General features: G+C 46.6%; 1 protein-coding gene across 2 annotated transcripts in view; it reads left to right on the top strand.

Annotated features, from left to right (window-relative positions):
* The window catches only part of MID2 (midline 2), a 246,607-nt gene that overhangs the window by 35,144 nt on the left and 195,663 nt on the right, over nucleotides 1-15,800 (top strand). For both annotated transcript variants that reach the window (XM_067548512.1, XM_067548513.1), the window contains exon 2: nucleotides 2,711-3,426. In XM_067548512.1, coding sequence (XP_067404613.1) covers nucleotides 2,767-3,426 — 660 coding nt within the window. In that variant the 5' untranslated portion in view covers nucleotides 2,711-2,766. The remainder of the gene's footprint in view (nucleotides 1-2,710; nucleotides 3,427-15,800) is intronic.

Raw genomic sequence — 15,800 nt, 5'->3', positions numbered from 1 at the left:
TGGGGTTTCTGCTGCCCCCCACCCCCCGCGTCCGAGGGGCTATCTGCGGACAGGAAGGGGGCTGGAGAAGCAGTCCTGGGGGAAGGTGGGAAACAGTTGCCTCCATTCCTCAGTGGAGAGTCCCCTGCTACGCTGAGGGGCAGGACGATGGCACTGGAAGGTGGGGAGATCAGTGGGGCTATGCACCTCCCTCAGCAAATGCCCTGGGAGCTCCTGGCAGCACTTCTGCTCCCTCCCGCAGGTTCAGCCAGCACTGAGCTACCATAGGCAGTTGCCCTTTGCCCTCTGGGGAGGAGTAGGGGAAGAACAGGAGTCTGTGTCTTGCCCTGGGCAGGTGTTGGTTCCATCCCTCTCCCTATTCCTCTTCTCTTCCCCCCCCCTTCCCTCTCCGCTGCCACACACGCACACCAGGGGTAAGAAACCCCCCAGCTCAGCCACATGCCCATCCTGTCCCTCATTTGTTTTCTAAACTGGAGCCTGTGGCCCCTGCTGCCCCACAGAGCAGCACTCATGGTGCATCCCTCTGAGACATGGGTCAGAGTCCGACTGCCAGAGCCATGAGTGCTTGGCACATAACCAGCCCTTTCCAGCTATTCTCTTTGATAACCAGCTCAGATCACTTTGCAGGACAGGGCCTGTCCTAGCCCCACCGTTTCCCAGATCAGTAAGTGCTCCGTCTCCCTCGCGTTAGGAGGTTCCCACCACAGTGGACCTGGAAGAGTGGCATGTGAATTTTTACCAGAGACCGTGCTCTGTGAACTCACCCTTCAAACAGTTTCATCTCCAAGCTCCTGGCAGAGAAGCAGAGGCACTGACTGATTGATTGCTGGTTTACCAGCAGAGAGGGGCGCTCCCCTATAACACAGAACAAAACTGGTGGGAGCACGCTGCCGGATGCACGCAGCCAGAGTGTCCTGGAGCCCACTGCTATGCCCCACCTTGCTGAGTAGCCTCCGCCACTCTGCACTTGAGTGAACCTGGTTTTCCTCTCCTCGGTGCCTGCAATCCATTATTCGTGTGTGTTTCAAAAGTGAAAATTTCCACCTGGAAAAGAAGGTGGCGTGAGGTATGGAAGTGGTTTTACTAGGCAACCATCCACAACAGGTAGCCATTGCTAATCCAGTAGGCGTTTAATAATTAGGCTTGGAAGGATTAGGTTTGTAATGGTGAACGTTGGTAAACGTCAATTTATGAGCGTTCGAGTGAAGGCTGTTTCTTTTGTATATTTTGACATGGGCTCCTGACAATTTGTGTTTTAATGGTTATAAACCATTAAACTTTAACTTCTTTACTTTCAACGTGTCCTGCTTTAGATAATTATTGTCTCATTTCCCTGTTGTATGATCCCTCCTCATGGTTTCGGACAATGGTGAAGATTTAAATCGATAAAAACCTAAAAAACTGACTACAAATAAACATCAAAACTATCTGTTGACATGGTAAAAAGAAATACAGATACAATTCTGCCAGGCTGGTTAATAACCTAGAGAATCAGTGTGTGTCAAAGCATTACTTCAGCTTAGTTTCAGCCATCTGAGTAGCAACTGCCATCTAAACTCTGCTAATTGCCTCTTTTTAGGGCAGTGCCTTTTGTTGAAGCCCACTGAGCTGGTCCAGGGGTGGGAGAAGTTTGGGACTGGGTCTGGGGGGGATGTGTGAGCAGCTACTCGGTTTGCCAGGAATGAAAAGGAGCAGCCAGTCTTAGCTAGGGCAGTGGGGAGCAATTGGAGTTCATGAACTGTGAAATCAGAGCCATTTATTTTCCTGTGCTCGGAAATGCATTTTGTGCTGCTTGTTTTTAACGCAGGGCGCCTGAACTGAGCCCGTTTCAAACCTTCCACAGAGGAGACAGTCTAAAAATATGGCCTTGTTTTCCTCCAGCTGGAGATGGTTTAGGATCCCCTGCATTCTTCCTTGAAGTGTTTTGGAGCAAATTGAGAGATGGAAAGTTAGAGACTCATCTCACTCTCCTCTGTTCCCCACCCCCACCCCAAACACCGTGGCGCTGGTTCAAACGTGCAGCAAAAGAACAATACCTTGGAGTCCCTAATAGTTTTGCTTGGTCAGAGGTTCCAAGACTCCGATCTCTTCCTTCCAACGCGCTTTCCCTGGGATCCTTCACTGAAAAGCAGTTGGTGCTTTCTAATCAGTAGAGAAAATGTTTAGTTTTTTATCATTGCTGCTTGTGTTTCCTCCTTGATTTACACTAGAATTCTCATGCACATGAGACAGGCACAATCCCCTCTGGTTTTTGTGTTCTGCAGTGACAGTGAAAAAGTGTAAAATTATGCAGTTTTCCTTGTCTTAGCTTTTGGCATTGTGATGTCCAGTGCTTCCTTCCCTGCCTTGTAGCAGTGTGCTTATTTATTTATTTTTTTTAAATAAATAAATCCCCCTCCTCCCCATAAATTGCCTGTCTGAAAATATTCCTGCAAACTGAGAGTCAATCTCTCAGCTTCATATGAGGGTGGGATGGAAGGTTTGGAACCATCTCCTGCCATGCTCATGTGAATGCAGTACATTTAAGATTCATGCTGGCTGCTGGTCTCTGGTTTTTCCCCCCTCTTCCCAAGAAAAGGTTTGGTCTGAGTTTCTGGCAGAAAAGAGACACCGCTGTCTTTCCTTTTGCTGACGCTAATGCAGTTCCTGATGTCTCTTGTATTGAGTAGCTGGTTCTCACGCTGTCCCTTTCCCCTCTTCTCTCTTGCAGATAACTGACCAGCTTCCCTGGTTTTTGATGCTGAAGCAGGAATTTTTTAACTAAAGATGGAAACACTGGAGTCGGAATTGACCTGCCCAATCTGCTTGGAGTTATTCGAAGACCCTCTGCTGCTGCCGTGTGCTCACAGCCTCTGTTTCAGTTGTGCTCATCGCATCCTGGTGTCCAGCTGTTCCTCCGGCGAGTCGATAGAGCCTATCACAGCATTCCAGTGCCCCACCTGCCGGTATGTCATCTCCCTTAACCACCGCGGGCTAGAGGGCCTCAAGCGGAATGTGACCCTGCAGAACATCATAGATCGCTTCCAAAAGGCTTCTCTGAGTGGCCCCAACTCCCCTAGCGAGAGCCGCAGAGAGAGAACGTACCGCCAGAGCCCTACCATGTCCAGCGAAAGGATAGCATGTCAGTTCTGTGAACAGGATCCACCGCGGGACGCGGTGAAGACCTGCATAACCTGCGAGGTGTCCTACTGTGACCGCTGCCTCCGGGCCACACACCCCAACAAGAAGCCGTTCACCAGCCACCGCCTGGTGGAGCCCGTGCCAGACACACACTTCCGAGGGCTCACGTGCTTGGAGCACGAGAACGAGAAGGTGAACATGTACTGTGTTGCGGATGACCAGCTGATCTGTGCCTTATGCAAATTGGTGGGGCGCCACCGGGACCACCAAGTGGCATCGCTGAGTGATCGATTTGAGAAGCTGAAGGTAAGAGTCACCGGCTTTCGGCCGGCCAGAAAGGAGTGGTGTGCGTGCGTGCGGGGAGAGGAGTGGGGGAGGATCCTTCACGGCTCGCTGGGCTCACCCTCGACCGGAGGTGGCTGAACTGTGCCTGAGTGGGAACGTGCCAGGAGCCCAAGGCCTGCTGTCCCTTGGCAGGAAATGGAGCGGGTACCAGTCTGTGTGATGGAGGCTAGAAGCACGATGGAGCATTGCATGCTGGGACCTGTGGTTGCAGTGGGCCTCAGCTCTATGATCAAGGTGATGTGCCATGGGTCAAAGAGCGGAACTGCGTGAAGTGCTGCACTTTTGGCACCTGGGTCAGTGGCAGAGCCTTGGCGCTAGGAAGGAGGCTCAGGTGTTGAACGGCCTCCCTTGTAGGACCGAGAGTTGCTGGTGGAGTATTTTCAACGCTAAATCAGTTCCAGGTGTCCTAGTCAGTCTCTTGTTTGCACCTAAGCTCTAGACGGCCCATAGGCTACTGAGAGTTGCGAGATCCTTTAGTGGTGAGATCTCCAGCCTATTGGCACCCAGAGGGGTAAGTGAACCACAGGGGAGAGAGATCCTGCTTGTTCTCCTGCAGGAAAGTCATTCATTTTTTGCTGGTCTGCATGTCATATGTTCAGTCAGATGCTGTAACAAATCGGTATGGACCACGAAGTACCGAGCAAGCCGCCCAGTGCCCCAAATTAGAGGGAGTCGCTGTGTGTAAGAGAGAATGCAGGGCTGGTTCTGGGCAGCAGCGCCAAGAATGGTGCAGGGATTTGCGAGATCTGGTGCTGGCTGACCACTGACAAATCTTCCGTGCACGTCCCAGCAGGTTTCCTAGGTCCCGGATCCTCCAAGCTGCTGCTCTCCTGCCCCAGCAATGGGTCGTGAGTTCAGAGCTCACAGTTCCTTGCTATGTCTATTGGCTGGCTGCCATTTCTGCAGTAAAGGGAGAGGCTTATTGGTAATGTGTCTGACTCTATACAATAGAGGTGTCATTGGAATTAGGGGTTTACTCTGCCACTGATTATCTCCCTGCCATGGAAGTGATTTGGGGGTACATATGTTCCCTCCTGGATGCAGGCGTGCAGTGGAATCCCCCTTAATGAGAACGGTGTCTGGAATGGGAAGCATTGAGGAAATGCCCTCTCCTCCTTCCTGTCCTCTTGTATTTTAAGATGGAATCCCAGTTGTGTCCTCTGGACTAGCTGGGATCGGTGGCTGCCATCTGGCAGGGTGAAGTGGGCTACGTGAATCATGCTGCCACAAGCAGCTCCCGTTTGGCCTTTGTGAGGATCACAGTCCAGATGTGACTAAGGCTGTGTGCATTTAACTGCGGTAAGGACTATGCTAGTTAGACTTGGCCCTCAGGCCCCTTTCAATTTGTCATTGGGATCCAGGGTTTCTCGTCACGTTTGACGGTCCCTAAATTAAAGCTGTTGTTTATTAGCTTGTTTTGCCTCAACCAACGCTTCCATCCTCCCTCCATTCAGTGCCTGGTTACTCATGCCCAGGTCTGACTCTGCACTGAAGAGATTTTGCAGCCTTTATTTAGCTCGTAAAGTCAAAAGACGTCTGTTGCTTTTCTAGCACCAATGAGGAGGTGGTCTTGAGGTATTACTGCTGTCCCACCCCAGGTTGGCTTGTCCAAAACGTTGTTGGGGTGACACCACGATTAGCTCTTGTTCCGCGAGATGAGGCCTGGAAAATGAAGGTTTCTCAGTGACACTCAGTCAGAACACACATGCCCGGTGAATAGGCTGCTGTCCCCCAGCTCCACAGCCCCTCCTTTCTGTCCAGGCTCTGTAATTGTCAATAAACAGCTGGCTCCTGTTTATTAGAGGCAGCAAAATGCACAGCTGAACTTGTCAGATGGGAAGGCTCGGTTCAGCAGATCACAGGGAAGGTTTCTTCTCCCTCCCCATATGTCTTGCTGCATGCCGGCTCTTGCGCCACTGTGCCGACTGTTGTGGAATTGAGCTCCACCGCAGGATTCCTGGGTTCATGCCACCTGCTTAGAATGCTGGCAATACACAGGGGCCCGGGAGAAGAGCAGAGAGAGCCTCTTCCCCAGCCTGTTCCCAGGTGGCGTTGGCTCCTGTGCATCTCCGGAGCCATCCTGGCTCTGCAGGTTTTGATCCAGGGGCAGCATTAGCGGGGTTCAGTTGCACCCACAAAAATCAGGAAACCAAGGGGGCCGAATGTGAGTGGCACTGCGACACAGCCTGCCAGGAGCAGGAAGCAGCTCAACGGCACGGGCTGCTCTCTCTAGCCCACACCCAGCCCTCCCCTCCACGCTGGGCCAAGCCGGGATCAGGGCTGGGGTGCAGATACGGCTGGTCGGTGCCCCCAGTGACTACAGAATAGTTCACCCATTGAATCAGGAGGGTCCATCTGCCCCCGCACACTGTACCCTGATCCAGCCAGGCAGCGGGCTGAGTCAAAGCGCTTGTGCTAGCTGGGGCTGTCCTGTCCCCTGGGGATTTCCCTTTCCCCAGCTCCCATTTCTGGCAGGTACTAACTGCATGCTGTTCATTGGCTCAGGCAGCTCATCCCTGACAGCATCCATGCCCCCTTCCTCTGTTGGTCTTCTGTCTGCCAATGCCATTGCAGGATCTGTGCTGGGGACAGCCTCCTCCGGCAGCACCAGTGATCAACTCCCCAGCACCACTGAAGTCCAATGGACAGGTGGCACCCAATAGTCTCCCCTCTCCTACCCCTGGTGGCCAAAGTTCTGTATCTTGCTATGCATCCCCCGTGCTATCTGGGCATCGCACAATCATTCGTAGATTTCAGCGCCACAGCTCCCCGTGAGGGAAGTGCACCCCTATCATACAGTGCAGAACCAAGCAGTAGGGGAGATCAAGTGACTTGCACGAGGTCTGTGGTTGAGCTGGGAATCGAACCCAAGTCTCTGGACTTCCACTCCAGTGGCCTTTCCGCTGCACATCCTTCCTACCCTTCCATCCCACCTTAAAAGGACTATTCAGCATTTTCATCAGCCCTCCTTTCCTTCCCTCCTTTCCTCCTCTTGTCCCTGCAGAGACGCAGCTGGAAGTAACCTCAGGTGTGTTGCCATCTTGCTCTCTGTGGCTAGAGAACCTCCCCTCTGCGATAACCTGTGTTCTCCAGATGGAATATCCCCCATGGTGAAGCAGCAGAAATGGGTGATCATTCCGCTCAACACAAATACATAGCGTGCATTTGATCTGAGCTGAATTACTGCTCTGTGCTCTCCAAGTTGGAGAGATCAAACTTCCTGGAACACTTCCCACTTTCCCTGAAGAGTACTTTAAAGCTTGATTTTTAAGACGCACCAGTGGTTCCACTGAATCTAATGTGAACCTGAATGGCTGATATCTGACCTACATACAGAATATTAAGTTAGAAATCCGCGCCTCCCAGCCCCCCCCCATGCATTCCATGTGACTCTGCAAAATATTTTTAACTCATTTTCTTTTCAAATAAAATTAAAAACATGTATAGCCTGTTACATTACAGATTGTGCTAGTAAGCCTATAGCTAACTATATAGATTACAGTCTATATAGGTTACAGTCAGATTGCGATTATAGCCCTTCTTCACATGCGCCTAACTTTGTCATCAGCTATCTTTCCAGTTGAAATTTTCCAGGCTTATTCTCAGCCCAAAGGTGATTTTTTTTTAAACGTTCAAGCAAAATCAATATGTGAGGGTGGAAGAAATATGTTCCCTCTTGAGCAGAACCGCCAGGCACTTTTTCATGCACAGGTTACATTTCTGAATAAAAGGACTGATGAGTGGACAAACTTTCCAGATGACTCATCCTTACTGAAGGCTATTCTCCAGACTAATTTGCACCCACAGAAACAAACACCAACCACAACTTGTTTAAATTTACAATTTTTGCACATTTGTAGTATGAAAATCCTATCTAAGGTCTATAGGATAACAGAAATACATAGAATGATAGCAATTGAAACAGTCAGCATTTGTCCACAGTTACTACACATCGGTGATGCTGTCTAGGCTTCTTATTAAAGTATCTCAGACGCCGATAAATAGTGATGTTTAATGGTGACCTCTCCAGTATTGTAGTTTCCTAATTCTCTAGATGTTCTCTGTATTGGTGTTTCAATGCAGCATTTCTGTTTGGGTCACCATTGCTTTGGGGAAGAAAGGTAACAGAGGCTCCACATGCGATAGAACTTGGGGTGTGCTACAGATTTGGATATGGCTAGAGACCGACTTGGACATGGATAGAGACCTCTTTAATATTTTTAATGAAATAAATACTACTGGGAATTGTGTGGTTATGGGAGACTTTAATTTCCCAAATATAGATTGGAAGACAAGTGCTACTAATAACAGTAGGGCCCAAATATTCCTGGATGTGACAGCTGACAGATTTCTTCACCAAATAATCACCAAAATAACAAGAGGTGATGCCATTTCAGATTCAATGTTGGTAAGTAACGAGGCCCTCATAGAAGAACTGGTTGTAGAGGACAACTTTGGTTTGAGTGATCATAAGCTAATTCATGTTTAAACTAAATGGTAGGGTAAACAAAAATAGGTCTGCAACTAGGGTCCTTGATTTCACAAGGGCAAACTTAAAAAAATCAAGGGAATTAGTTAGAGAAATGGACTGGACTGAAGAACTTAAGTATCTGAATGCAAAGGAGGCTTGAAATTATTTTAAGTTTCTGCAACGTTGACTTGACTATCTTAAGGCTATATCCCAAGCAAAGGGAAAAAATTGTAGGGAAGGGCTACAGACTAAACTGGTCAACAAGCACCTCAAACAGGTTATTAACAGAAAGTAGAAAGCCAACAAGGAATGAAAGATGGGAGGGATCAGCACGGAACGCTATCTCTTAGAGGTCAGAAAGTGTAGTGAAGAAGTAAGAGCTGCTAAAAGCCAAGCAGAGTTGGACCTTGCAAAGGAAATTAAAACTAATAGTAAAAGGTACTTTAGCCAGATAAAGAAAACAAGGAACGAGGAAGTGGGACCGCTAAGCACTGAGGATGGGGTGGAGTTCAAAGATGATTTAGGTATGGGCCTACACCTAAACAAATACTTTACCTCAGTTTTTAATAAGTGTAATGAGGAGCTGGCAGCCAATGGCAGGGTGACTAATGAGAACAAGAATATGGAAGTAGAAACTACCGCATACGAAGTGGAAGCCAAATTCAAACAGTTTATCTGGGCCCTCCGTTTAATCTCCATCCAAAAATACTGAAGGAATTGGCACATGAAATTGCAAGCCCAATAGCAAGGATTTTTAATGAATCCATAAACTTGGGGGTCATACTATATGACTGGAGAATTGCTAATATAATATTTATATTTAAGAAAGGGAAAAAAGTGACCTGGGAAACTGCAGGTCTGTTAGTTTTACCTCAATTGTGTGCAAGGTCTTTAGAAAAATTTTTGAAAGAGAGAATAGTTAAGGACATAGAGGTAAAAGTAACTGGGGGGAAAAAACAACATGTTTTTACAAAAGGTAGATCATGCCAGAAACCTGATCTCTTTCTTTGAGAAGATAACCTGTTTCCTAGACAAAGGAAATGCAGTAGGTGTAATCTACCTGGATTTCAGTAAAGCATGTGATATGATTCCACAGGGGAAATTATTAGTTAAATAGGAGAAAAGAGGATTAATATGAGAATCGAAAGGTGGGTAAGAAACTGTTTAAAGGGGAGACTACAACAGGTCATGCTGAAAGATGAACTGTCAGGTGGAGGGAGGGTTACTAGTGCAGATCCTGAAGGGTCAATTTCGGGTATAATCTTATTAATGTTTTCATTAATGACTTGGGCACAAAAAGTGGGAGTGTGCTAATAAAATCTGTGGGTGACACAAAGTTGAGAGGTATTGCCAATGTGGAGGAGGAGCAGAATATCATACAAGAAGATTTGGATGACCTCAAAAACTGGAGTAATAGAAACAGAATGAAATTTAATAGTGCAAAGTGCAAGGGACTTAGGTACTAACAAGAAGAACTTTTGTTATAAGCTGGAGACATATCAGTTGGAAGCAACAGAGGAGGAGGAAGATCTGGTGTATTGATTGATCACAGGATGACTGAACTGGCAATGTGATGTTGCTGTGAAAAAGGCTAATCCAATCCTAGCATGCATCTGGCAAGGTATTTCCCGTAGAGACAGGAAAGTATCATTACCATTATACATGGCGCTGGTGAGACCTCATCTGGAATACTGTGTGTAATTCTGGTCTTTCATGTTTAAGAGAAAGATGAATTCAAACTGGAACAGGTGCAGAGAAGGACTATTAGCATGATCAGAGGAACAGAGAACCTACTTTATGAGAGAAGACTTAAGGAGCTTGGCTTGTCTAAGCTAAGAAAATGAAGGCTGAGAGGAGATATGATTGCTCTTTATAAATACATCAGAGGGATAAACACCAGGGATGGAGAGGAGTTATTTAAGTTAAGGGCTAACGTTAGCATTAGAACAAATGGATATCAATTGGCCATCAGTAAGTTTAGGCTTGAAATTAGACGGCGGTTTCTGACCATTAGAGGAATGACATTCTGGAACAGCCTTCCAAGGTGATTAGTGGGAGCAAAGTACTTAACTGGCTACAACACTGAGCCTCATGAGTTTATGGAGGGGATGGATATGATGAGATTACCTACAATGGCACATGGCCTATATCTCCAATGACTCTAGATGAGGGAGGGCTCTGAGTTACTGCAGAGAATTCTTTCCCAGCTGTGTCTGACTGGTGGGTTTTGCCCATATGCTCTGGGCCCAACTGATTGCCATATTTGGGTCAGGAGGGAATTTTCACCCGGGTCAGATTGGCGGACACCCTGGGGTTTTTCCCCCCCTTTCCTCTGCAACCTGGGGCACAGATCACTTGCTGGTTTGAACTAGAGTAAATGGTGGATTCTCTGACTTGAAGTCTTTAAATCAAAGTTTGAGGACTTCAGTAAATCAGCCAGAAGCAAGGAGCATATGACAGGAGTGGGAGGATGAGGTTTTGAGGCCTGCACGGTGCAGGAGGTCAAACTAGAGGATCAGGATGGTCACGTCTGGCCTTTAAGTCTATGGATCTATGAACGGTGCACACTGTGGCAATATGATGTAAGCAAGGTCTGAGTGTCGGAGTAAAGGGGGGCACATTATTTGCATGGGCTTTGTATCTGCATGAGTACAATTAAGTACTTAGCATAATTTACCTAGGTGCGGAGCATAATGGGAAATGGTTAGCAGGGCTGCGTTTGGGTTACAAACCACTTTTGTGTTAACTGCTGGGATAATGAAATGTTGTCCTTCAATTGTATGAACAGATGTCAGCAAAACTGTGTTTAGTCTGTTATGATAGAACACTTCACCCTAAACTAGGCAGAGCTCCCCAAGGGTGGCAGGCCGATGTTTCAGCCTGGAAAAGGGGGAGGTAGAGGAGTCTCCTATTGGGATTGCAGGGGCCAAGCGAAAGGGCTGCCCAAGGCAGGGAGTGACTCTCACCTCCCATTGTTAAAAGGTAGATTTAATGATTCACCTTGGAGTCTTTTGTCTCTTGAAAGCAGGGACATTTCCTGTATGACAGCAGAAGGTTTACCTATGAGCTGAAATCACTAAGGGCTGAAATCATTAGGAGCTGAAATCACTAAGAGCTGAACTTTGCCTGACCACTAACAGAACTGAGTGGGCAACAGGCAACTCTGGTGGGAGGCTAGCACAGTCGGTGCCAGCCCAGTCAACAAGGGGGGTCGGCACAGTCGGTGCCAGCCCAGGGCGGTCGGCGGAGGGGCCGGCACAGTCGGTGCCAGCCCAGGGCGGTCGGCGGAGGGGCCGGCACAGTCGGTGCCAGCCCAGGGCGGTCGGCGGAGGGGCCGGCACAGTCGGTGCCAGCCCAGGGCGGTCGGCGGAGGGGCCGGCACAGTCGGTGCCAGCCCAGGGCGGTCGGCGGAGGGGCCGGCACGGTCGGTGCCAGCCCAGGGCGGCCGGCGGCCGGCGGAGGGGCCGGCACGGTCGGTGCCAGCCCAGGGCGGCCGGCGGTCGGCGGAAGGGCCGGCACAGTTGGTGCCAGCCCGGCCAGTGGTTGGTGGGAGCCAGGTGCGGTTGGTGCCCGCAGTTGGTGGGAGATCGGCGTGGTCGTTGCCAACAGTGGGGGACTCAGTGAGGCCCACAGGCGATAGGAGACGGCAGCAGAGGGGGCCTGGACAGGCCTGTGTTGGACTGGTGCGGCATACGGGGCGGAGCCACACCTCAGAGGTGGATATTGCAACTACGACGGTCAGTACAGGGGCAAGAAGGAAGGGAGAGGCGCAGGACACGCCCTGTACTCTGGGATGGGTTTGGGCTCATTGAGTTCATGAACTCTGTTTGCACTGTTTCCCAAACTAGTGCGGTGTTATCTCTGTTTTGCTATTAAAAGGTTTCTTTCTACACTCAGACTCTGTGCTTGCGAGAGGGGAAGTATTGCCCTTTGGAGGGCGCCCAGGGGATAGTGTGTAATTTCCCAGGTGACTGGGTGGGGGCTCGAGCCAGTTTGGTGTTGTATCATTTACAGGGACCCCTAGATATAGAACCCGGCCCTTGCTGCTGCCGACTTGGTCTGGCAGAAGGGTTACAATAAGAATGTGGTGATGTCAGGAGAGGAGTCAATGTTTTCGTTTCTCTCTGCCGGTTATTTTTCTTTAACTTTCCATTGTCTGTCTTGCCTTAATCTAACCAAGTGTCTCTTTAGTTTCATTGTTACAAACTGACACACTCTGAGGTGTGGGAATGCCAAAATGAATGGTCAGCTAGTAATGGCGGTAACTCAGCCAATTGCATGTGTGTTATGGGGTCTTCCATGAAATCTCTTGGATGTTCAGCATGGCAGAGTCATTGTTGCTATGGAAACCTTTCCTTTGGTATTTCCTGGCTTTTGATTGCTTCATTTTCAAACTGCTAGAGTCACATTCACCTGAGTTTCTTCATTTAATACAATTTTAAACTGGAACTGTTTGAAATGTTTTGTTTGGAACTTTTTTCCAACAAAAAATAGCTTATTAATCAAATAAAAAATTTCAGCAGGAAATGGCCATTTTTGATTAAATGTTTCATTTTTTTTTCATAAAAAATGAAAAATTTTACTTTTGGGGCAAGCTAAAGCTGGAAAAAAGGTCACTTTCTTAGGGCAAAAGTTTCAGTAAACCCGAAATGCTTGCCTGATGTTTCCTTTTTCATCAATTTCTTTTGGCAGAAAAATAATAATTAAAAAAAAATCCTGAGCAGCTTTAATGTATACCCCAGGTGTGTAGCCTTGGAGGTGGGCTGTCTAGGTAGGAAGAAAGACAGCTGAGGCCTCCTTTGCTCTGTCCATTCTGCTTGGACATGTGCAGCTCTTGATATTCTTGTGGGAGATGCTGCTTTCCTCTTCATTGATTTCGGTTCCTTGATAAGATGCTCGGTTAGAGACGGCATCCAAAGCAAAGTACAGAAGGATTTCTTTCCTGCTTGCTCTTCCTTCTATTCTCTTTGTTCAATATTCAGTATACTTTTTCCTCCTGCATTTTATGAGGAACATAGGAATGCCCACACCTGATCAGACCAGTGGCCCATATAACCCAGTATTCTGGCTCTGATGGGGACCAGTACCAGCTGCTTCAGAAAAGGTCCACATAACTCTGTACTGGACATTCTGCGATGACCTGGAAAAGATAGAAATTTCTTCCTAATCCCTAGAAGTTAGTGGCTGATTTATTCCTTGAAGATGGGGGTTGACATCCATCTGAATGCTTAACTGAGCACATATGGCTTCATATTTTTACTAATCAGAGAAATGCACCATCCTCTTCTGAATCGCATTATATTCTTTGCCTTAGTAATATCTGGTGGCATTGAGTTCCGTAAGTTAATTATGCATTGTGTGAAAATATTTCTTTTAACCTGTTTTAAATTTGTTGTTGCCATTTAATTTCATTAGGATGTCCTCTTTGTCTTGTATTAATAGGGGTGCCCTATTCTAATTATTTTACATGCCTCTTTCAAGGAACTTCTATTTTGTCTTCTACTGAAAAAAAAAGTCGTCATCTTCTTAATCATTCCCCATATAAAGTCTTTTCATGCACTTAATAATTTTCTTTGCCTTTCTTTGAATCCTTTTTATTTCTGCATTACCCTGTTAGGTAGGTGGTGACTGGAACTGAACATAGTATTCGTAGTGAGAATGCATCACTGGGCTTTGTAAGAGCATATAATATTTTCAGGGCTGTTCTGTGTATTTTTCCTAATACAATCGAACTCATAACAGTGATCAAAACAACAAAGTTGTAAGCTGAGCTGTCTCCAATGATGCCCAGGTCTTTCTCTTGTGTGGTTATGGTTCATTTAAAACCTATGGATGAGTAGAGCACAGTAGCAGAGATTTTTCCTTCCATTATGCATTGCCTTGCACTTGCCTTCCATTAATATAATCTGCTGCTGTCTTCTGCAGTCATTTAGCTTCATTAGGCCATTCTGAAATTCCTCACAATCCTCTCTCTAATGACATAATTTTGCGTTACCTGGACATTTTCACCTCCTTCCTCACCCTTTTTCCAGATCACTAATAAATATGTTAAATTGAGCCCATTTTAGCATGTGTATCTTTAACACCCTTGCATACTAAAGAGTGATCCATTTCATTTCATTTAATATCTGTTTTCTATCTCTTAACTACGGTTGGTCAAAAATTTCACATCAAACTGTTTTTGATAGACAATTGAGTTTGACACAATGATTTTTTTTTTTTTTAAAGTGTCTGTTTTCCCTGGAAAACTTCTCTCTCTCACTCACACTCTCTCTCTCTCTCTCTCTCACTCACACACACACACACACACACACACAAAATGTTGCCCTGGTGCCTCATAGGGGTTGTAGTTTGCTTGCCTCAAATCCCATTCTCGTCCACAGGCCAGGCTCACTAGCCGGATTACGATGCACCGACTCTTCAGGAGGGGAGAGTGCGATCTTACTTCATCCTACATGATGCGCCAGAGAGTCAAGCCTGTGGAAAAATGGAAGTACAGGGCGCTGTGGCAGCATTTCCAAATCAAACTAGGTTACATTTTGGCTAACGTTTTTTGGTATTTGAATTTCAGGCAAAAATTCCAAAATTTCTGCAGAAAACCTCCCAGTTTTTTGACCTGCTCTGCTCCTAACCAGTGTTCATTCCGTGGCAGTACATTGTCACTTTCCTCATGACTACTAAGTTCCTGTAACAGTCTTTCATGGGGAACTTTTTCAATGACTTTTAGAACATTCAGATACATTCTGCTACCTGTTCTCCTTTGCCCATTAGTGTGTTGACTCCCTCAGAATTCTAGTAGGTTGGAGAAGTAAGAGCAGGGTTGCCAGTCTTACATTTAAGTTTTTACTGACATGAAGATCTGAAGTTGATTTTCTTTACTGACATCACTAAAAATACCATAAACAATACAATAATGTCACAAAAGTGTGTACTCACTTGTGATATTCTTTACACAGGAATTTAGAATTACACAATTGTTTTAGCTAAAGTTAATTGATCAATTGGATTCTTTGGGCGTGTGCAACAATAGAAAACAGGAATTGAAAAAGTCATGATCAGTGCAGTTTGATGATACAAGAAGTGATTCTGAATGATGATAATCAATGTCAAAATACAATATGTTTTATTTCTACCCAATTTCACAGACATTTTCATTTATTTACGGATCTACAGACAGTGTTAAAATTGTACTTTTTTTTAACTGACTGTCCGTACATTTCCAGATGTTGGCAATCCTGGGTTAGAGGCTCTTTTAGAGAAGCTGACCTGTCCCAATCAGATTCTGCTTAGGGTTTTTAGAACTATCTTTAATCCTTCTGGAGATGTTGTGTCCCTTGTCAGGAAATGCATCATTATCTCCATTTGGTTATCTCTGAGGTGGTAGGAAGAAATCAGTAGCACAAAGTGTGAGCAGTTTTCCTGAACTTTTATAAACTTGACTCAGGAACCTCTCCTCCAGCTTTTCAGCAGAGACTGAACAAGTTTAAACTTATGTTGCTGTCCCACTGAGCAGCTGTGTGGCTGTTCTTTTTATAGACCGCATTATCAGCTGGGCTCCTGTTTTGGAGGCTTCCTTTTGAGGACGAATAGTTTTTCCTTTGTTAAAATGGAAAACTTTGTATTGCAGCCTGGAATTCTCAACTTCCCACCTGGTATTTAATACAATGCACAATGAAAGTGCTGCCTGTGTAACAGCTCTGCTGATTTGCTTGGCACAGAGGCGCTTTCACACTGCTCACAGATCTGTACCGTCAGGAGATTGCCCTGTAACATTTTCTTTTTAATTGCACATTGTGCCACGGGCTGGCTCTTTTCGAAGGCAGCTCCATCTCTGATGTCGGACATCTCTCTGCTATCCAGGGCA

The sequence above is a fragment of the Emydura macquarii genome, unplaced genomic scaffold (genome assembly GCF_026122565.2).
Source record: "Emydura macquarii macquarii isolate MOO-44397 ecotype Brisbane River unplaced genomic scaffold, CSIRO-AGI_Emac_v2 contig_1253, whole genome shotgun sequence".
Lineage (NCBI taxonomy): Eukaryota > Metazoa > Chordata > Testudines > Chelidae > Emydura > Emydura macquarii.
The sequence above is the reverse complement of the archived record's forward strand: the minus strand, read 5'-3'. Positions and strand labels throughout refer to the sequence as shown.